This window comes from Bubalus bubalis, chromosome 23, assembly GCF_019923935.1.
Source record: "Bubalus bubalis isolate 160015118507 breed Murrah chromosome 23, NDDB_SH_1, whole genome shotgun sequence".
Lineage (NCBI taxonomy): Eukaryota > Metazoa > Chordata > Mammalia > Artiodactyla > Bovidae > Bubalus > Bubalus bubalis.
The window spans coordinates 18,699,692-18,722,152 of record NC_059179.1 but is presented as its reverse complement, the minus strand read 5'-3'; the positions used below and the strand labels follow the sequence as shown (position 1 = coordinate 18,722,152).

The 22,461-nt window shown below is 38.9% G+C and overlaps 2 protein-coding genes across 6 annotated transcripts in view; one reads left to right on the top strand and one right to left on the bottom strand.

The window, feature by feature from the left end:
* Positions 1 to 22,461, top strand: part of ARHGAP19 (Rho GTPase activating protein 19) — a 70,877-nt gene that overhangs the window by 36,433 nt on the left and 11,983 nt on the right. For 4 of the 5 annotated variants that reach the window (XM_044935226.2, XM_025274431.3, XM_044935229.2 and 1 more), the window contains exons 6-8: positions 1,536 to 1,622; positions 16,245 to 16,310; positions 20,372 to 20,563. In XM_044935226.2, the coding sequence (XP_044791161.1) occupies positions 1,536 to 1,622; positions 16,245 to 16,310; positions 20,372 to 20,563 (345 nt within the window). The remainder of the gene's footprint in view (positions 1 to 1,535; positions 1,623 to 16,244; positions 16,311 to 20,371; positions 20,564 to 22,461) is intronic. The other variant, XM_044935228.2, reaches the window with a different exon arrangement.
* On the bottom strand, positions 313 to 705 carry LOC102402597 (40S ribosomal protein S15a-like). The gene has a single exon (XM_044935230.2). It carries the CDS (start codon positions 700 to 702, stop codon positions 313 to 315), a length of 390 nt encoding a protein of 129 aa, XP_044791165.2. The 5' UTR covers positions 703 to 705.

The window sequence follows — 22,461 nt, the reverse complement described above, 5'->3', positions numbered from 1 at the left end:
GCGACACTGCCTTGTCCTAACTTTCCTATGTCCTGTAGATGTGCTCTCCTTAGAGAAAGCTGAATGTCCTTCTTTTTTTTTTTTCAACTTTCAGCTTTTTATTTTGTATTGAGGTATAGCCGATTAAGAATGTTCTGGTAATTTCAGGCGAACAGTGAAGGGACTCAGCCGTAGATATGTATATATCCTGAATGTGCTTCTTTAACTGAGACCACGGCCTTTCTAGTGACTTACATGAGAAGTAAATTATATAGTCTTTTGAACTAATTTTTTTTTTTCCTCTGAGGCATTTTACTTGTATGTATTACATCCCTAGAAAAAGAATCCAAGGATTTTCCCTCCTTTATGTTTTTGTCTTGCTTCTTCACGGTCCATGAGGCCAGCTGAGGTTGTCAGTACAATGAAACCAAACTGACGGGATGGGAGCAAGTTCTTCTGCCATTTTTCTAGATCTTTGAGTTGCACATCAAATCTGGGGCTGATCACTCCACACTTACTTAGCCTGCCTGTGAGGTTCACAACAATTTTCCCAGCCCTGTGATCATCAATGATTTCAAATTCGCCAATGTAACCACGCTTCATCGCTGTTAGAAACCTGACAATGACTTTGGAGCACGGCCTAATAAGGACCTGGCATTTGCCTCTCTTCTCAGCATCGTTGATACTCTTGAGTGCATCAGCCAGGACATTCATGTGCACCATTCTGGCGGCACGGAAAGATGGCAGAAAGACTGAACTAATTCTTAACCTGGAAGCCCGTAGTTTCATATTCCTGTCCATTCATAAAACAGAGCTTCTGCTCAGAGGAAGGTTGCTGTGGGGAGGGATATGAGAGGAAAAAGACATACCAAGATTTGTCCATGTTAAGGGGATAAAACCTCATAACTAAAAGAGTTTTAGAACCAGCTCAATGAGACTGAAAATAAACAAGTGATCTATGACTATAAAGTTAAGAGGTCTTAGAACACACAAACATTAAGTAACAAAGATACATGTTGAGAATGCAGGCTTTGGGATAGTAGAGACGCTGAAGTGCTTAAAAAGAGGCAGGGGAAACAAGAGAAGGGAGTCAGTGACCATTTGACTATTTTTAAGAAACGGATGTCACCTTTAACATCAATTCGTAGTGACAGTTCTCTTTTGTCTTTGGAGAAACTAGTTTCTCTGGAGAGCAATGTTCTTGGTGACTGGTATGGATTCTGTTCTTCTTGTCCCTTTTCCCAGGAAAGATGATCTTCAGCATACATGTCTAATTCTCAGGCAGAATTAGAAAAGGAAAATTGGTTCTCTTGGATTTCCTGGTCACTTCAGGGACACATGGTTCTTCCTAGGTTATATCGTTTCAAGTGGAAACCTGCTGAGCCAAAAAGTCTTTCCAGAATTAAACACTGTATTAGAGTCGACTTTCTTGGCGATAGACGCTATCATACATTTGAAAAAATTAGCTTATTAATAAGTAAATGGGAGTATCTGCCTTCCACTTCCCAGTTCTTCATCTCTTTTTTTTTTTTTTTGCTTTCTTTTGCTCTGAATAGGCCACTGCAAATGACCTTCAAGAGAATATCACAAAATTAAATGATGGGATGGCTTTTATGATTAAACATTCTCAGAAACTTTTTAAGGTAGGTAATACATGGGATTTGGATAGTGAGAAGATAAAGAGATGGAGCAAGGTGGGATCCTGAGAGGGCTGTAAAGATGGCTAAATAAGAAAGGCCCTGACTGGAACTGGGAACCAAATAGACAGTGGTAAAACTGAGAGGGAATGACCTGGGTAGGGAAGAATACGAAGGTGCCTGAGAGCTGAGCAGGGCTCCACCTCCTGGCCTGTTGGCTCTACCCTTTGAGTCATCCTTCCTTTTTCATGAAAAACAGCAGATGCTGGAAGCAGAGCAGTAGTTTTATCCTGCCTGCTTCCTGCCAGTTGAGATTTGACAGCCTCCTTTCATCTTGTATTCATAGTCGTTTTTAGTACAAACTAGCAGTGTTTCTGCCAATGTAATTTTCTTAATAGCTTTGTGGGTCTCTGTGGATTTTAGTGAGATTCACTCAGAAGATAAATTTGAAGATAAACCCTTCTCTTCCATGGACTCCTGCTGAGAAGGCTGAGGGACAGTACCTTTCAGCTTCCTGGAGGCCCTCTGGTTGTATTGAGAGGCTCTGGGAGGCACGCCTTTATCCTTTTGAAAGGGCTCTTTGTGTAACTGAATATTTTTGACCTTTTGATGTTTCCAATGTTTTAGCAAAAGGTTTTACAGTCACATCCTTGGTCTTTTCTTTAGAGTGTGCTTTCCTGATGGTGAATTTCTTAATTTTAGTGTCTTTTGCCATCTGGAAAAGCTGAGAATTTTTAAGACCACTCTGTTCTGGTTCCTTTTTTTGCCTTTCTTAAAAAAAAAAAGTGGTAAAATACATATGACAACATTTACTATATGTGTACAGGCCAGTGGTATTAATTACATTCGTACTGTTGTGCAAACCATCACCATCATCCATCTCTTGAACTCCTTTCATCTTCCTAAACTAAAATGCCATTAAACAATAAAGTTAGTTTAGTTAAAAGACTAAAACTCATTAAACCATTACTCCCCCATTCACCCCTTCCCCTTGGCCCAGGCCACCACCATTCTGCTTTCTGTCTCTGATTTTGACCACTTTAAGTACGTCATGAAAGTGGAATCAACCATACAATATTTGTCTGTTAGTGACTGGCTTACTTCCTTTGGCGTGTCTTCAAGGTTTACCTATGTTGTAACATGTGTCAGAATTTCCTTCCTTTTTAAGGCTGAAATTTCATTCATTGCATATACCACATTTTGCTTATCTGTTGAGGCCACTTGGGTTGCCTTCATGTTTAACTCTTGTGAATAATGCTTCTCTGAACCTGGGCATATCATTTACATTGTGTTTACAACTACATAGCATTTATATTGTATTAGGTATTCTTTATATTGTATTAGGTATTCTGGAATGGGTGAATTTAACTCAGATGACCATTATATCTACTACTGCGGGCAGGAATCCCTCAGAAGAAATGGAGTGGCCATCATGGTCAACAAAAGAGTCCGAAATGCTGTACTTGGATGCAATCTCAAAAACGACAGATGATCTCTGTTCGTTTCCAAGGCAAACCATTCAATATCACAGTAATCCAAGTCTATGCCCCAACCAGTAACGCTGAAGAAGCTGAAGTTGAATGGTTCTATGAAGACCTACAAGACCTTTTAGAACTAACACCCAAAAAAGATGTCCTTTTCATTATAGGGGACTGGAATGCAAAAGTAGGAAGTCAAGAAACACCTGGAGTAACAGGCAAATTTGGCCTTGGAATACGGAATGAAGCAGGGCAAAGACTAATAGAGTTTTGCCAAGAAAATGCACTGGTCATAGCAAACACCCTCTTCCAACAACACAAGAGAAGACTCTATACATGGACATCACCAGAAGGTCAACACCGAAATCAGATTGATTATATTCTTTGCAGCCAAAGATGGAGAAGCTCTATACAGTCAGCAAAAACAAGACCAGGAGCTGACTGTGGCTCAGACCATGAACTCCTTATTGCCAAATTCAGACTTAAATTGAAGAAAGTAGGGAAAACCACTAGACCATTCAGGTATGACCTAAATCAAATCCCTTATGATTATACAGTGGAAGTGAGAAATAGATTTAAGGGCCTAGATCTGATAGTTAAGAGTGCCTGATGAACTATGGAATGAGGTTCGTGACATTGTACAGGAGACAGGGATCAAGACCATCCCCATGGAAAAGAAATGCAAAAAAGCAAAGTGGCTGTCTGGGGAGGCCTTACAAATAGCTGTGAAAAGAAGAGACGCAAAAAGCAAGGGAGAAAAGGAAAGATATAAACATCTGAATGCAGAGTTCCAAAGAATAGCAAGAAGAGATAAGAAAGCCTTTTTCAGCAATCAATGCAAAGAAATAGAGGAAAACAACAGAATGGGAAAGACTAGAGATCTCTTCAAGAAAATCAGAGATACCAAAGGAACATTTCATGCAAAGATGAGCTCAATAAAGGACAGAAATGGTATGGACCTAACAGAAGCAGAAGATATTAAGAAGAGATGGCAAGAATACACAGAAGAACTGTACAAAAAAGATCTTCACGACCCAGATAATCATGATGGTGTGATCACTGACCTAGAGCCAGACATCCTGGAATGTGAAGTCAAGTGGGCCTTAGGAAGCATCACTACGAACAAAGCTAGTGGAGGTGATGGAATTCCAGTTGAACTATTCCAAATCCTGAAAGATGATGCTGTGAAAGTGCTACACTCAATATGCCAGCAAGTTTGGAAAACTCAGCAGTGGCCACAGGACTGGAAAAGGTCAGTTTTCATTCCAATCCCAAAGAAAGGCAATGCCAAAGAATGCTCAAACTACTGCACAATTGCACTCATCTCACACGCTAGTAAAGAAATGCTCAAAATTCTCCAAGCCAGGCTTCAGCAATATGTGAACCGTGAACTTCCTGATGTTCAAGCTGGTTTTAGAAAAGGCAAAGGAACCAGAGATCAAATTGCCAACATCCTCTGGATCATGGAAAAAGCAAGAGAGTTCCAGGAAAACATCTATTTCTGCTTTATTGACTATGCCAAAGCCTTTGACTGTGTGGATCAAAATAAACTGTGGAAAATTCTGAAAGAGACGGGCATACCAGACCACCTGATCTGCCTCTTGAGAAATTTGTATGCAGGTCAGGAAGCAACAGTTAGAACTGGACATGGAACAACAGACTGGTTCCAAATAGGAAAAGGAGTACGTCAAGGCTGTATATTGTCACCCTGTTCATTTAACTTATATGCAGAGTACATCATTAGAAACGCTGGACTGGAAGAAACACAAACTGGAATCAAGATTGCCGAGAGAAATATCAGTAACCTCAGATATGTGGATGATACCACCCTTATGGCAGAAAGTGAAGAGGAACTAAAAAGCCTCTTGATGAAAGTGAAAGTGGAGAGTGAAAAAGTTGGCTTAAAGCTCAACACTCAGAAAACAAAGATCATGGCATCCAGTCCCACCACTTCATGGGAAATAGATGGGGAAACAGTGGAAACAGTGTCAGACTTTATTTTTCTGGGCTCCAAAATCACTGCAGATGGTGACTGCAGCCATGAAATTAAAAGACGCTTACTCCTTGGAAGGAAAGTTATGACCAACCTAGATAGCATATTGAAAAGCAGAGACATTACTTTGCCAACAAAGGTCCGGCTAGTCAAGGCTATGGTTTTTCCTGTGGTCATGTATGGATGTGAGAGTTGGACTGTGAAGAAGGCTGAGCGCTGAAGAATTGATGCTTTTGAACTGTGGTGTTGGAGAAGACTCTTGAGAGTCCCTTGGACTGCAAGGAGATCCAACCAGTCCATTCTGAAGGAGCTCAGCCCTGGGATTTCTTTGGAAGGAATGATGCTAAAGCTGAAACTCCAGTACTTTGGCCACCTCATGCTAAGAGTTGACTCATTGGAAAAGACTCTGATGCTGGGAGGGATTGGGGGCAGGAGGAGAAGGGGATGACAGAGGATGAGATGGCTGGATGGCATCACTGACTCGATGGATGTGAGTCTGAGTGAACTCCAGGAGTTGGTGATGGACAGGGAGGCCTGGTGTGCTGCGACTCATGGGGTCGCAAAGAGTCGGACACGACTGAGCGACTGATCTGATCTGATTATAAGTAATCTACAGATGACTTAAAGTATACAGGAAGATTATGTAGCTTATATGCAAATACTGTTAATACACCATTTTATATAAGGGACTTGAGTATCTATGGATTTTGGTATCTATGGGGAAATCCTAGAACCAATAGTCTTTTGATTCTGAGGTATGACTCCGTACCCAAAAATGGAATTGTTGGATCGTATGGTCTAACAGAACTGCTGTACTGTTTTCCATAGTTGATGCACCATTTTACCTTCTTACCAACAGTACACAAGAATTCCCATTTCTTTGCTTCCTCAACAACACTTGTTATTTTGTTTGGGGGATTTTTTTGATTGTAACTGTGTTATTGGGTGTGAGATGGCAACTCATTGTAGTTTCGATTTGCATTTTCCTAATGATCAGTGATGTTGAACACCTTATCATGTCTTTATTGCTAATTTGCATATCTTCTTTGGGGAAATGTCTATTCAAGTCCTTTGCCCATTTCTTTTTTTCTTTTTTGGCCATGCTGCATGGCTTGTGGGATCTTATTACCCTGACCAGGAATTGAACCCATGCCACAGGAGCGAAAGCATCAAGTCCTAACCATTGGACCACTGGAGAATTCCTGCCCATTTTTGAATTGGTTGTTATTTTTTGTTACTGAGTTGTAGGTATTCTCTATATATTCTAGATATTAATCACTTATCAGACATATGATATGAAAATATTTCTTCCCACTGGGTGGATTGCTTTTACTTTGTTAATAGTGTCTTGCTGCACAAAATTAAAAAATTTTTTATGAAGTCCAATTTGTCCATTTTTTCTCTTGTTGCCTATGCCTTTAGTGACATATGCAAGATATCATTGCCAGATCCAATACTTTGAAGCTTTTGCCTTATGCTTTAATAGTTTTATTGTTTTATGTCTTGTGTTTATCTATTTTCGGTAATTTTTGTATATGGTATTAGGTAGCGGTCCAGTTTCATCCTTTTGCGTGTGGATATCCAGTTTTCCCAACATCATTTGTTAAGAAAAACTGCATTTCCCCATTGAATAGTCTTGTTTGTGACTCTTACTGAAAATCCATACATCTGAGGCTTTATTTCTGGAGCCTCTTCTGTTCAGTTGGTCTGTATGTTTGTCTTTATGCCAATATCGTACTGTTTTGATGACTGTAGCTTTGTAGTAAGTTTTGAAATAAGGAAATGTGAGTCCTCTAGCATTGTTCTTCTTTCTCAATATTGTTTTAGCTATTTGGGGTCCCTTTGACTCTGTATGAATTTTAGGATGGATTTTTCTATTTCTATAAAAACTATCATTGGAATCTTGATAGGGAGTGCAGTAGATTATTTTGGGTAGTATTGACATTTTAACAGTAATAAGTCTTCCAATCCATGAATCTGGGATGTCTTTCCATTTAGTTATGTTGACTTTAATTTTTTTCAGTGAATTTTTGTAGTTTTTATTGTACCAATCTTTTACCTCCTTGGTTAATTTCTAAGTACTTTATTCTTTTTGATGCTATATGTAAATGAAGTTGTCTTCTTAATTTCCTTTGTGGATTGTTCATAGTTGGTGTATGGAAGTACAACTCATTTTTGTGTGTTGACTTTGTATCCTGCTACTTTGCTGAATTTATCAGTTCTAGCAATTTTTCTATGAAATATTTAGGGTTTTCTACATATGAGATCATACCATCAATGAATAGAGATAATTTTACTCCTTTCAAATTTGGCTGTCTTTGATTTCTTTTTCTTGCCTAGTTGCTCTGGCTAGTTTTAGTTCCTTTTTATTTAACAGTTTTTCCTTCAGTTTATCTCTCTTCTTATGTTATAGTCTGCAAGGCCAACAGGAGGGTCTCTCTAGTGTGTGCTAACAAGATGGAGATTGAGATGTATTTTATGCATATATATAAAATATATTACATATATCATGTATTATAAATATAATCTCATAATTTCATCACGATTGTTTAGCTATATCATGTAACCCAATCATCACAGGAGTAACACTCAAGTCACCAATATTCTATTGGTTAGCAACAAGTCTCAAGTCCATTCACACGTAGGAAGAGGGAGTTATGCAGAATGTAAACATGGAGGCCACCCTAGAATTTACCCATTCAGGGTGGTGTGATCCAAAGTTCAGAGTTTAGAAAACACAGGTCAGAATCTTTGGCTTAGTAGCCTGGAAAACAAAGGGTCAGGGCTGTATTGGAGGCTTAGGTGCCCAAGTGAAAGATTATGATCAATTAGAAGTCAAAAAAAAAAAAAAAAAAAAAGAAGTCAAGATCTAGGTAAGTGAATTAGAGCAGCAGTCACAGGACAACTGGAGAAAGAATAGTTTTTAATGGTGAGCAAAGGTCTCTCAAATCAGTTCTTATACTCCTCATTTAGAGGGAGAACTAGTTCCAAAGCATGATTTTATGGGAATAAGTTGAGAGGAGTTGTGAATATGAAGAGTAAGGCAGTAGTTGTGAATCAAAATGGGGAATTTCTAGGTGCACTTCCTAATCAAACTCTCATTCTGTTGAGTTCTCTTGCTACCATTGCCATGGGGTTAACTTTTTGTGGCCCACCACTCATAAGTTGAAAGAGAGATGGGATCACAGAGATCTCACTGCATCTCCTAGTTTAGCTTTCCCACCTTCTGATCTGTTATCTGTGGAGCCCATTCTCTTGCCCTTGGTCCAGCGCACACAATTCAAGTATACGATGAAGTTGCACTGCACTGTGAAGGCTTTTTTCAAAGTGACTTAATCTTACATTTCTATAGGTCGTAAGTCTGGCAGGAATCTCACTGGGCTAAAACTAAGGTGCTGGCAGGGATGCACTCCTTTGTGGATGTTCTAGCAGAGAATCTGTTTACTTGTCTTTTCCAGCTCCTAGAGATTGCCCCTATTCCGTGGCTTGGGGACTACCCTTTCTCCATCATCAAGGCTAGCAATGTTGTGTCTCTCTGATGCTTCTACTATAGTCATGTTTCCTTCTAACCACAGCTGGGAAAAGTTCCCTGCCTCTAAGAACCCTTGTGATTATGATTATAAGTGAACCTGCTTAGATAATGTGGGATACTCTCCCATTGCAAGGTCTTTAACTTAATCACACCAGCAAAGTCTCTTTTACTTTACTGTGTCAGGTAACATATCACTGTGGAGGATCATAAGAATACAGATTATACAAACTTCAGAGATAAAACATGAGTACAGTCTCCTAGATGTATTTGGCTTGGTTCAGTTCAGTTTAGTTCATTCGCTCAGTAGTGTCTGACTCTTTGTGACCCTATGGACTGCAGCACGCCAGGCCTCCCTGTCCATCACCAGCTCCCAGAGTTTACCCAAACTCATGTCCATTGAGTCGATGATGCCATCCATCCATGTAATCCTCTGTTGTCCCCTTCTCCTCTCACCTTCAGTCTTTACCAGTATCAGAGACTTTTCAAATGACTCAGTTCTTCGCATCAGGTGGCCAAAGGATTGGAGTTTCAGCTTCAGCATCAGTCCTTCCAGTGAATATTCAGGACTGATTTCCTTTAGGATTGACTGCTTGGATCTCCTTGCAGTCCAAGGGATCCTCAAGAGTCTTCTCTAACACTGCAGTTCAAAAACATAAATTCTTCGGTGCTTAGCTTTCTTTATAGTCCAACTCTCACATTCATACGTGACTACTGGAAAAACCATAGCTTTGACTAGACAGACCTTTGTTGGCAAAGTAATGTCTTTCTTTTTAATATGCTATCTCGGTTGGTCATAACTTTCCTGCCAAGGAGTAAGCGTCTTTTAATTTCACGGCTGCAGTCACCATCTGCAGCGATTTTGGAGCCCCCCAAAATAAAGTCTGTCACTGTTTCCACTGTTTTCCCATCTATTTGCCATGAAGTGATGGGGCCTGATGCCCATGAACTTAGTTTTCTGAATGTTGAGCTTTAAGCCAACTTTTTCACTCTCCTCTTTCACTTTCATCAAGAGGCTCTTTCTGCCATAAGGGTGGTGTCATCTGCATATCTGAGGTTATTGATATTTCTCCCAGCAATCTTGATTCCAGTTTGTGTTTCTTCCAGCCCAGCATTTCTCATGATGTACTCTGAATATAAGTTAAATAACAGGGTGACAATATACAGCCTTGACGTACTCCTTTTCCTATTTGGAACCAGTCTGTTGCTCCATATCCAGTTCTAACTGTTGCTTCCTGACCTGCATACAGATTTCTCAAGAGGCAGGTCAGGTGGTCTGGTATTCCCATCTCTTTCAGATTTTTCCACAGTTTATTGTGATTCACACAGTCAAAGGCTTTGACATAGTCAATAAAGCAGAAATAGATGTTTTTCTGGAACTCTCTTGCTTTTTCCATGATCCAGCGGATGTTGGCAATTTGATCTCTGGTTCTTCTGCCTTTTCTAAAACCAGCTTGAACATCTGGAAGTTCACAGTTAACATATTGCTGAAGCCTGGCTTGGAGAATTTTGAGCATTTCTTTACTAGCGTGTGAGATGAGTGCAATTGTGCGGTAGTTGGAGCATTCTTTGGCATTGCCTTTCTTTGGGATTGGAATGAAAACTGACCTTTTCCAGTCCTGTGGCCACTGCTGAGTTTTCCAAACTTGCTGGCATATTGAGTGTAGCACTTTCACAGCATCATCTTTCAGGATTTGGAATAGTTCAACTGGAATTCCATCCCCTCCACTAGCTTTGTTCGTAGTGATGCTTCCTAAGGCCCACTTGACTTCACATTCCAGGATGTCTGGCTCTAGGTCAGTGATCACACCATCGTGATTATCTGGGTCGTGAAGATCTTTTTTGTACAGTTCTTCTGTGTATTCTTGCCATCTCTTCTTAATATCTTCTGCTTCTGTTAGGTCCATACCATTTCTGTCCTTTATTGAGCCCATCTTTGCATGACATGTTCCCTTGGTATCTCTAATTTTCTTGAAAAGGTAGATCTCTAATCTTTCCCATTCTATTGTTTTCCTCTATTTCTTTGCACTGATCACTGAGAAAGGCTTTCTTATTCTCACCTTGCTATTCTTTGGAACTTTGCATTCCAATGGATATATCTTTCCTTTTCTCCTTTGCTTTTCGCTTCTCTTCTTTTCACAGCTATTTGTAAGGCCTCCCCAGACAGCCATTTTGTGTTTTTGCATTTCTTTTTCTTGGGGATCGTCTTGATCCCTGTCTCCTGTACAATGTCACGAACCTCTGTCTATATTCATCAGGTACTCTGTCTATCAGATCTAGTCCATTAAATCTATTTCTCACTTCCACTGTATAACGGATTTGATTAGGTCATACCTGAGTGGTCTAGTGGTTTTTCCTACTTTCTTCAGTTTAAGTCTGAATTTGGCAATAAGGAGTTCATGATCTGAGCCACAATCAGCTCCCGGTCTTGTTTTTGCTGACTGTATAGAGCTTCTCCATCTTTGGCTGCAAAGAATATGATCAATCTAATTTCAGTGTTGACCATCTGGTGATGTCCATGTATAGAGTCTTCTCTTGTGTTGTTGGAAGAGGGTGTTTGCTATGACCAGTGCATTCTCTTGGTAAAACTGTGTTAGCTTTTGCCCTGCTTCATTCTGTACTCCAAGGCCAAATTTGCCTGTTACTCCAGGTGTTTCTTGACTTCCTACTTTTGCATTCCAGTCCCCTATAATGAAAAGGACATCTGCTTTGGGTGTTAGTTCTAAAAGGTCTTGTAGGTCTTCATGGAACTGTTCAACTTCAGCTTCTTCAGCGTTACTGGTTCGTGCATAGACTTGGATTGCTGTGATATTGAATGGTTTGCCTTAGAAATGAACAGAGATCATTCTGTCATTTTTGAGGTTGCATCCAAGTACTGCATTTTGCGCTCTTTGGCTTGGTACAGTTCTAATTATTTCATTCTTTCAGACATTGTCTAGTTTTGCTCTTCCTTTCTGTAGATCTCTCATTTAGCTCCTCATCCTTGGGATTTTGATTCTTATTTGCTATTTATCTTTGTTTCCAGGCTAGTGTGAGCACTCTTTGAGTCTCTGTTGATCTCTAAAGGAGACAAAGACTGTCTTTTCTTTCTTTCTTTTTTTGGGGGGTTTGTTTTGGTCTTAGAACTTTTATCTTTGGATTTGAGTCAGAACTGTTGTCCTTGTGGGCACCTGCTTACCACTTTGGCTCAGTAGGTTCTTCCCTGAGCTTCTCCCTGGATGAAAAGTGGTTGATTGTTCTGTGTGCTCTGTATTCTGAGAGGTCCTGCTTTACCCCAGATTGTTCGTCTTGTGCTTTTGTCTTTTTGTTCTCAGGTTCCTTGGGTGGATCATTTATCTCTTATCCTCAGATTCTATGTTGTTTCATTCTGTGTACTTTGTATTTTTTCCCCTAAAATTATTCCTAACTACTTGAAGTTCTGTCTTCTACTATTATAAGTCCATCTGACCCAATCTGGTTTTCTCTCTTCTCAGTAGGAGTCACCACATCTTTTCTTGGAAATTATGATATATATATATACACACATATATATACACACACACACACACATATATATAGTTAAGGCCAATCCCCATTTTATGTGAACTGGCCCTTTGTTGTTTTCCTATGAACTGTAAAATACTTCAGACCCTCAGATTTTCATTTAAACTCATCTACTTTTGATTCCTTTTGATTCGCTTTCTGAGTATCCCTTCAGCTCATAGTATCTTTTTGGGGCAATGGTTTTTATGCGTCTTAAAATTTTTAAATTATCTGTTTATTTTTGGCTGTGCTGTATCTCGGTTGCTTTGTGTGGGTTTTTCTCTGGTTGTGGTGAGCAGGGATTACTTTTTGTTGAGGTGCGCAGGCTTCTCATGGTGTGGCTTCTCTCGTTGCAGAGCACAGGGTCAGGGCGCTCGGGCTTCGGTAGTGGTGCACACGGGCTCAGCAGCGGCAGCGGCCGGGCCCTCGGGTTCAGCTTCAGTAGGTGTGGCACTCAGGCGTGGGTGTTCCGTGGCGCATAGACTCTTCCTGGGGGCAGGCTTCAAACGGCCGTCCCCTGCATTGGCAGTTGGATTCTTAACCACCAGGCCATCAGGGAGGTCCTGTTTTTTCTTTTTTTTTTTTTTAAATGAAGTTTTAAAATAGATGATGTGGGCTGTCATATTCTTGTTTGGAGGAAATTTCCTTTGGCTCTCTTCTGTAGTTTACCAGGGGAAAAATTAAACTTTAGATAACGTAATGTCTTTATCATGAGACTCTTTTTTTGGAAAACTTCATTATGAAGTTTTTCAAATATGGAGAAAAGTTGAAAGATTGAAATAAAACTCTCAGATTCAATGAATGTCACCATTTGGCATATTTGCTTTATCTCTACGTTCATGCTTTTTATTTACTTTTTTTGGCTGAACCACTGACATGGTATTTTGTCCTTTGAAACTTAAGCATGACTATATCCATCTACTCTTCTATCTATTCATTGTATTAATTTTTGAGCATTTGATATTGAAACTCCAACTGAGAATCTTAATTTATCTAACCCCCCCAAATAATTGTAATATATAGTAGAACTATATATAACTTTGCTCTGTTTTCCAAGTATATAAATGTATTATCATTTTTTCATAATTCAAAAAATAAAAAAACAAAGAAAAAAGAAGTCAAATAGTAATACAGAAGTACCAATTAAGAAAAGGCATGCATCTCCTAAGAATACGAATATTCTCCTAATATTCACAGTATCATTATCACATCTAAGAGAATTTATAACAATTTCATATCAGCTAATATTCAGTTCATATACAAATTTCACCAGCTGTCCATTGAATGTATTTCATAGTTCCTTTTTTTAAAAACATAAACTGATCAAGGCTTATGTTTTGCTTTATTATGTCACTTTTAATCTAGAATAATCACTGCCCTTTTTCTTTATGTCATTGATTTGTTGAAGTATTCAAGCCTATTGTGTTGCAGAATATTCCATTTTCTAAATTTGTCTTATTGTTTTCTCAGGGTTGTTTAGCTTGTTCCTTTATCCTTTATCCCTTTCTCCGTGGCTCCTATAAACCACAAGTTGGGTCTAGAGGCTTGATTAGATTCAGATTAAGCATTTTTGGCAAAGATTCATAGGTGATATTTGTGTACAACATATTGCATCATATTGCATCACATTAGGAGGCACAGAATGTCAGATTGCCATAGTGATGCTAGTTTTGCTAATTGCTGCCACATCTCTCAATTATCAGGTGCATTTCCCTTGGCAGTTAGTAAGTCACCTGCAGGGTGATCGCTGAGTGTAATGGTTTTAGCATCCACTGATAATCCTGCTGGCATCTGTAACTATATTGGGTATTCAAAATAGTGATTTTCTGATTCTATTATTTAATCTTTATTAGCTGACTTTCGTCTTTGGACAAGAGCTTTTCTTCTTTCTCTCTTATTAAAAAAAGAAATTTTATTTTTTGGCCACAGCACGTGGCATGTGGGGTCTTAGTTCCCCAACTACAGATTGAACCTGTGTCCCCTGCACTGGAAGCTCAGAGTGTTAACCACTGGACCTCCAGGGAAGTCCCCTCTTATTTTCTTTTTTTATGAGTCTCTGTAGACTCATGGATTTTCATTTATTCAAAGTTTTACTCAATTTCTGTTGTTAATTTTGATATTCAAATTGTACTGAATCAGGCCCATAATAGCCCTTGCAAGCTGTTTCCTGCTGTGTCTTTTTGACAGGACTCCATTAGTCTTTGAGTGTTTCCATTCTGGCATAAATGTCCCCAGCTTACTTTGTACTTACTCTGCCCTGGGCCTGGAATCAATTATTTTCTTCAGGGAGTCCTAGATTATTCCACTGACACTGGGTGTACCTACTTATTGTTTCTTGAGTGACATTGCTCCTAGGCTCTTTGAAGGCAAGGAAGTAGATCAAAAAAATTTTTTAAAGGAAATCATCATTTCATAGTGAAAGTGAAGAAGCTCAGTCGTGTATGTCTCTTTGAGACCCCGTGGACTGCAGCCCACCAGGCTCCTCTCTCCATGGGATTCTCCAGGCAAGAATACTGGAGTGGGGTGCCATTTCCTTCTCCAGGGGATCTTCCCGACCCAGGGATCGAACTCGGGTCTCTCGCATTGCAGGCAGACGCTTTAACCTCTGGCCCACCAGGGAATCCCTAGTTCATAGTAGTATTTCCAATTCAGATTTAATACTACAGAGCTTTCTTTTCCTTGACTTCTTTTACTTTATACTTACATAAATTTTTACATTGCAAATTTTAGATTTTAATAGCATTTATATATGTTATTTGTTTTATCCTGCAATATAACAAATTAGTTTCAAAATAATGTAACTATTACTACTGATAAACTTCTGTATATATGCTGATGGAAGTTTAATATTTCCTTACAGTTCCTTTTCCCTTGAATATATCTCACTAGGCTGTATACTGTATAGTCAGAATACAGTTTTTAAAAGTTGGTGGAATAATTCCTTTCTCTATGCTTACATTGTCAATTTGATATACAGATATGTTTATTTTGTTGTTGTTACTCAGTTTAGGGTTTGCTTTTTTTTCTTTTGGATTTATTTTTTTGAAACTGTGGTATGTTTACATGATTCAAAAGTCAAAATTTCTTAGAAAAGTATACTTAGAGAAATTTGAGTTCTTTTCCAAACCATTTTCATTATTTTCTGGTTTATTTTCTTAGTGTATGGTTTTGTAAAAACATAAGTACTATTATTATTCAGTTCAGTCGCTCAGTGGTGTCTGACTCTACTGTATATATGTGTGTATCCTCTTGTTTCCTCTTCTTTCTCACTCAAGTACTTTATACACTGCTGTGTAACTTTTCCACTCAACAGCAGGTCTTGAAAGACTCATATCAATTCATAAAGTGTTTCTTCCCTCCCTCCCGTCTCTCCTTTTTAACTACTGCATAGCACTTCATTGTATGGATTATATTAATAAAAGCTTATTCAACCAACTTCCTATTAATAGACACCTGGTTGTGTCTATTAGTTTTATCCAAGTATGTTTTGTATTTTTGGAGTTATGTCTTCAGGATAGGTTTTCAGAAGTGAAATTTCTGGTTTAAAGGATAAATGAAAACGTAATTTTTTTAGATACTGCCAGACTCTCTTCCATCGTGGTTATATTATTTATTCTTCTACTAGTACTGTTTCAGGGTACTTATCAGAGAATTCTCAGTAGTATATCAGTAAGCTAAATTATTCCTTTTCTGTTGTTACTCCACAGTAATTCAAAATGGCATTTTCTATACAATGTTTCTAAAATGTGATTTAGGGACCACTTGAAATTTGTAAGGATTTGGGGGTAGTTTTTGTGAGTATAAACATTACTAGAGATGTCTGTTTTGGTTCATTTGAAAAAAATTATATATACACACACATAGGTGCCATGTGTGATTTTTAAAACTATGGTCGTGTCTTCTCACAATGTTTCTGTTGGATTTCTTGAGCTATCTTTTTGGTGGCAAGAGAAGTGACACTATGAAATAGGGCATTTTGAGGATCTTTGGTTTTTCTAGAGTAATCTGCCAGTCAGATCATTTTAAGAACCACTGTCCTCATGATCTGCAAGAATTATAGATACTGCTAACCATTTGTTCTTCATTTTCTTTTATGTCTTGCCCAGGCTCCTGCTTATATTCGGGAATGTGCCAGATTGCACTATTTGGGTTCCAGAACTCAAGCATCAAAGGTAAGAACAGAAAATTGCTCTTGGCACAAACAAAGAGAGAGCTAATTTAGATTAGTGGAGATTTAAAACAAAGCATAGAATCAAAGTGAAGACATAGGAAAATAAAATGTATAAGAAAAGTCTGTAAATAGCAACCTGGAATGTCAGGTCCATGAATCAAGGCAAATTGGAAGTGGTCAAACAAGAGATGGGAAGAGTGAATGTCGACATTCTAGGAATCAGCGAACTGAAATGGACTGGAATGGGTGAATTTTACTCAGATGACCATTATATCTACTATTGCGGGCAGGAATCCCTCAGAAGAAATGGAGTAGCCATCATGGTCAACAAGAGAGTCTGAAATGCAGTACTTGGATGCAATCTCAAAAACGACAGAATGATCTCTGTTCGTTTCCAAGGCAAACCATTCAGTATCACAGTAATCCAAGTCTATGCCCCAACCAGTAACGCTGAAGAAGCTGAAGTTGAACGGTTCTATGAAGACCTACAAGACCTTTTAGAACTAACACCCAAAAAAGATGTCCTTTTTATTATAGGGGACTGGAATGCAAAAGTAGGAAGTCAAGAAACACCTGGAGTAACAGGCAAATTTGGCCTTGGAATACGGAATGAAGTAGGGCAAAGACTAATAGAGTTTTGCCAAGAAAATGCACTGGTCATAGTAAACACCCTCTTCCAACAACACAAGAGAAGACTCTATACATGGACATCACCAGAAGGTCAACACCGAAATCAGATTGATTATATTCTTTGCAGCCAAAGATGGAGAAGCTCTATACAGTCAGCAAAAACAAGACCAGGAGCTGACTGTGGCTCAGACCATGAACTCCTTATTGCCAAATTCAGACTTAAATTGAAGAAAGTAGGGAAAACCACTAGACCATTCAGGTATGACCTAAATCAAATCCCTTATGATTATACAGTGGAAGTGAGAAATAGATTTAAGGGCCTAGATCTGATAGTTAAGAGTGCCTGATGAACTATGGAATGAGGTTCGTGACATTGTACAGGAGACAGGGATCAAGACCATCCCCATGGAAAAGAAATGCAAAAAAGCAAAATGGCTGTCTGGGGAGGCCTTACAAATAGCTGTGAAAAGAAGAGAAGCGAAAAGCAAAGGAGAAAAGGAAAGAGATAGGCATCTGAGTGCAGAGTTCCAAAGAATAGCAAGAAGAGATAAGAAAGCCTTCTTCAGCAATCAATGCAAACAAATAGAGGAAAACAACAGAATGGGAAAGACTAGAGATCTCTTCAAGAAAATCAGAGATACCAAAGGAACATTTCGTGCAAAGATGGGCTCAATAAAGGACAGAAATGGTATGGACCTAACAGAAGCAGAAGATATTAAGAAGAGATGGCAAGAATACACAGAAGAACTGTACAAAAAAGATCTTCACGACCCAGATAATCACAATGGTGTGATCACTGACCTAGAGCCAGACATCCTGAAATGTGAAGTCAAGTGGGCCTTAGAAAGCATCACTACGAACAAAGCTAGTGGAGGTGATAGAATTCCAGTTGAGCTATTTCAAATCCTGAAAGATGATGCTGTGAAAGTGCTGCACTCAATATGCCAGCAAATTTGGAAAACTCAGCAGTGGCCACAGGACTGGAAAAGGTCAGTTTTCATTCCAATCCCAAAGAAAGGCAATGCCAAAGAATGCCCCAACTACTGCACAATTGCACTCATCTCACACGCTAGTAAAGAAATGCTCAAAATTCTCCAAGCCAGGCTTCAGCAATACGTGAACCATGAACTTCCTGATGTTCAAGCTGGTTTTAGAAAAGGCAGAGGAACCAGAGATCAAATTGCCAACATCCGCTGTATCATGGAAAAAGCAAGAGAGTTCCAGAAAAACATCTATTTCTGCTTTATTGACTATGCCAAAGCCTTTGACTGTGTGGATCAAAATAAACTGTGGAAAATTCTGAAAGAGATGGGAATACCAGATCACCTGACCTGTCTCTTGAGAAATCTGTATGCAGGTCAGGAAGCAACAGTTAGAACTGGACATGGAACAACAGACTGGTTCCAAATAGGAAAAGGAGTATGTCAAGGCTGTATATTGTCACCCTGTTATTTAACTTCTATACAGAGTACATCATGAGAAACGCTGGACTGGAAGAAGCACAAGCTGGAATCAAGACTGCCGGGAGAAATATCAATAACCTCAGATATGCAGATGACACCACCCTTATGGCAGAAAGTGAAGAGGAACTCAAAAGCCTCTTGATGAAAGTGAAAGTGGAGAGTGAAAAAACTGGCTTAAAGCTCAACATTCAGAAAACGAAGATCATGGCATCTGGTCCCATCACTTCATGGGAAATAGATGGGGAAACAGTGGAAACAGTGTCAGACTTTATTTTTCTGGGCTCCAAAATCACTGCAGATGGTGACTGCAGCCATGAAATTAAAAGACGCTTACTCCTTGGAAGGAAAGTTATGACCTAGATAGCATATTCAAAAGCAGAGACATTACTTTGCCAACAAAGGTTCGTCTAGTCAAGGCTGTGGTTTTTCCTGTGGTCATGTATGGATGTGAGAGTTGGACTGTGAAGAAAGCTGAGCACCGAAGAATTGATGCTTTTGAGCTGTGGTGTTGGAGAAGACTCTTGAGAGTCCCTTGGACTGCAAGGAGATCCAACCAGTCCATTCTGAAGGAGCTCAGCCCTGGGATTTCTTTGGAACGAATGATGCTAAAGCTGAAACTCCAGTACTTTGGCCACCTCATGCGAAGAGTTGACTCATTGGAGAAGACTCTGATGCTGGGAGGGATTGGGGGCAAGAGGAGAAGGGGATGACAGAGGATGAGATGGCTGGATGGCATCACTGACTCGATGGACGTGAGTCTGAGTGAACTCTGGGAGTTGGTGATGGACAGGGAGGCCTGGCGTGCTGCGATTCATGGGGTCGCAAAGAGTTGCACATGACTGAGCGACTGATCTAAATATTTTTAGCTACGAAAGTACATTTTTGTATAAGACATTCTTTCAAGTTCCTTGGTAAGGTAACACTGAAATATCTAAAAGACCTAAGACTGTATGAGCTTAGAAAGCAATTGCTGCTGCTGCTGCTGCTAAGTCGCTTCAGTCTGGTCCAACTCTGTGTGACCCCATAGATGGCAGCCCACCAGGCTCTGCCGTCCCTGGGATTCTCAGGCAAGAACACTGGAGTGGGTTGCCATTTCTTTCTCCAATGCATGAAAGTGAAAAGTGAAAGTGAAGTTGCTTAGTCGTTTCCGACTCTTCACAATCCCATGGGCTGCAGCCCACCAGGCTTCTCCGTCCATGGGATTTTCCAGGCAAGAGTACTGGAATGGGTGCCATTGCCTTCTCCTATTAGCAAGATTACATATGATTATTGAGCTTTAAAAGTGAGAAGTTAAAAAAATGTTACAAGCACTCTTTGATGATTTCTGTTTAGTCTGTCTTGATTAGAAACTTTAAGCTGTCATCTTATGCTTTTTTTCCTGCTCCTGTTGGTTTGTACCTCTCATTCAGCAAATATTTGGTGTGACCAGGAAAACAGTATTTTATTTTAAGTAGTTTAACTGGAGTGTGGTTTTTCTTAGAAAGTTGTTTTTATTTCTCTACTATTGCTGTGTAGTTATCACATGTTGTCATGTGTGGGAAAGAGCACCAGCCAAGAACCAGTGAATCTGGTCTCCAAGATGGGTCTGTCACTTTAGTATCTAGATACAACTTAACTTCAGTGAAATGGTAATAATGATACTTTCCCTGCTTAACCCATAGGATAACAGTGAGAAATATGAGATTAAAAGATGCTCTGAATAGTGTAGTATTATATAAATATATTTTTTGATGGCAGTATTCTAAATGAATTTAGGTTTTCTGGGCAGGTCATGGGAGTAGGCTATTGATACAGTCTTTAATTGTAGGTTTCTCTTTATCTGATGATAGTGTTTAGGTTTTTCTTGTTCCTACATCTGAGATGTACCCCACATCTCACCCTCCCTTTTTTTTTTCTTCCAGGGTTGTCGGAATCTGGAAACAAAGCTGACAAGATATATTAATTCACTTTTCTTTTAAATTTTCCATAGGACGATCTTGATCTGATAGCTTCATGTCAAACCAGGTCCTTCCAACTGGCAAAATCTCAAAAATGGAACCGGGTTGATTCCTGCTCTCATCAGGAGGAGACCCAGCAGCGTACGGAAGAGGCACTAAGAGAATTGTTCCAGCACGTTCACAATATGCCAGAGTCGGCAAAGAAGAAACAGCTCATCAGACAGGTGCCGAAGGCAGGGAGATAGTGATGGGGCTCTAGGGATGTGATTTTTGCCTGTAGAATCACTAGGGAATAGTATGAACAATTTCATTTAATTTTTGTCTTTTACTGGCCCAAGCTTTGGTTTAGTCAAGAAAACAGACTTGTCTATGGACTCTCAGTGGTGATTTCTGTCTGCTGCCCGACTAGGGAAAGAGGTGGAGGCTCTTGGATTTCTTGAGTAAACAGAAGGATCCATTGTGGTTAGTTTTTCTAACTTGGTCATGTACGACATTTAAGTCTGGCAAATAACCCAGTCTTTCTGAATTTCAGTCTTCTTGTTGGTAATTGTAACGCCCATGTTCCATGGTTGTAAAGATTAGAGAGAATCTATGTAAAGTGGTTGGCATAGCAGGACAGAAGTGGTAGCTCTCACCAGGAAGTTGTTTGCAGTTAGAAAACATGAAATCAAGAGCCTAGTCTGATACTTATTCTAGTGGCTAAGTTTGTTTATTTTGGAGCTGTGGGAGCAAAATTAGGTCTCTTATTTGCCATCTTGAGACTCACAGTGTAAATACTGATGACATGGTTAGTTTCTTTCTCAAGAAATTTATGTTGTCTCAACCCTTCTTGAATTTTAGCTAAACAGGCAAGGTCAGCCTCTTGACTTCTTATTCAACTGGGACCTTCTTGAGGGATGAGTCTGTGTCTTTATTTTTATTTTTTATAGTTTATCTCAAGCATGGGGCCAGACAAAAACAAGTGCTCCAAAAATGTTGAACTGAGCTGTTCTTAACAGTTGACAAAGTCCTTTAAGATAAATTTTTCTTTCACTCTCTTTGAAGTTACTTTGAGATCTAGCAAATTGTGCCGTGACTGGAATTTTATGGCTGAGTAATACTACAGATTTAAAGCAGTTTTGTGGTTTAATTCTTGGTTTCTACCAATAAGATTACTAAGATTACTAAGCCAGTAATTCAGGTAGGACAAGTGTAAATGACTTCTCTCATCAAGAAGACTGAGGTCAAAGATAATACAAAGGACAAAACTAGCATTAGTTTTGCTCTTCTTAGAAAACTGGAAAATTATAGAGAATGATTAAAAGAAAATAAATCACTCATCCTACCAGGGTTTACATATTGGATATTCTTTCAGTCTGTTTCCTATGGATATATTTTGACATAGTTGTGATCATATCATATACTTTCATTTCTCCCTTTTTCATTAACCATTACAGCATAAGTGTTTTCTCATGCATGCTTGTAAACTCCTTGCCTACATTTAAAATATTGCCATTTATTTTTGAAAAAAACTATAACTTTACTATTCTCCATCATTATAAAAATAATGAATACTCACTGCAGAAACATTGAAGTCTCCAGGAGAGTGTCAAGACGAAGTTAAAAATCATCTATAATCTACTGGTCACATTTTGAAGTATTTCCTTCTTGTATTTCTTTCCATGAATATATATTTCATATTTTTTTTGCTTAATTGAGGTAAAAATATATATTCCATTTTTAAAATACCCTACCCTTTTCATATAACATTATATCAGAATATTTTCCATGTCATTAAAAGTCTATAAGCATTTTTAATGCTTGTATATTTCATTGTATATAACCTGATATATATAGTTTGTCCTCTGCTGCACATATTGGGGAAATTAGGCATTTTTTTACTTTATACATTTTTGTTCATAAGTATTCTCTTTGCAGATTATTTCCTAGAAGTGGCATGACCAAAGGGTATGCATTCTCTGGGGGAAGCTGGTACAGCTACTAGGTTTCTTTTAATACATAGGTCCCTTCTCTCCCCTCCCTGTTTTTTTCTCCCTAAAAATTGCTGAAGCTTGTTTGTTTGACTAAACTTTTAAATTTGAAATAATTTAGATTTGGAGAAAAATTGCAAAGATAGTGCAGA

Bases quoted from the DNA above. Each gene is read 5' to 3' on its own strand.
- LOC102402597 (XM_044935230.2), bottom strand. From the start codon at position 702: ATGGTGCACATGAATGTCCTGGCTGATGCACTCAAGAGTATCAACGAT.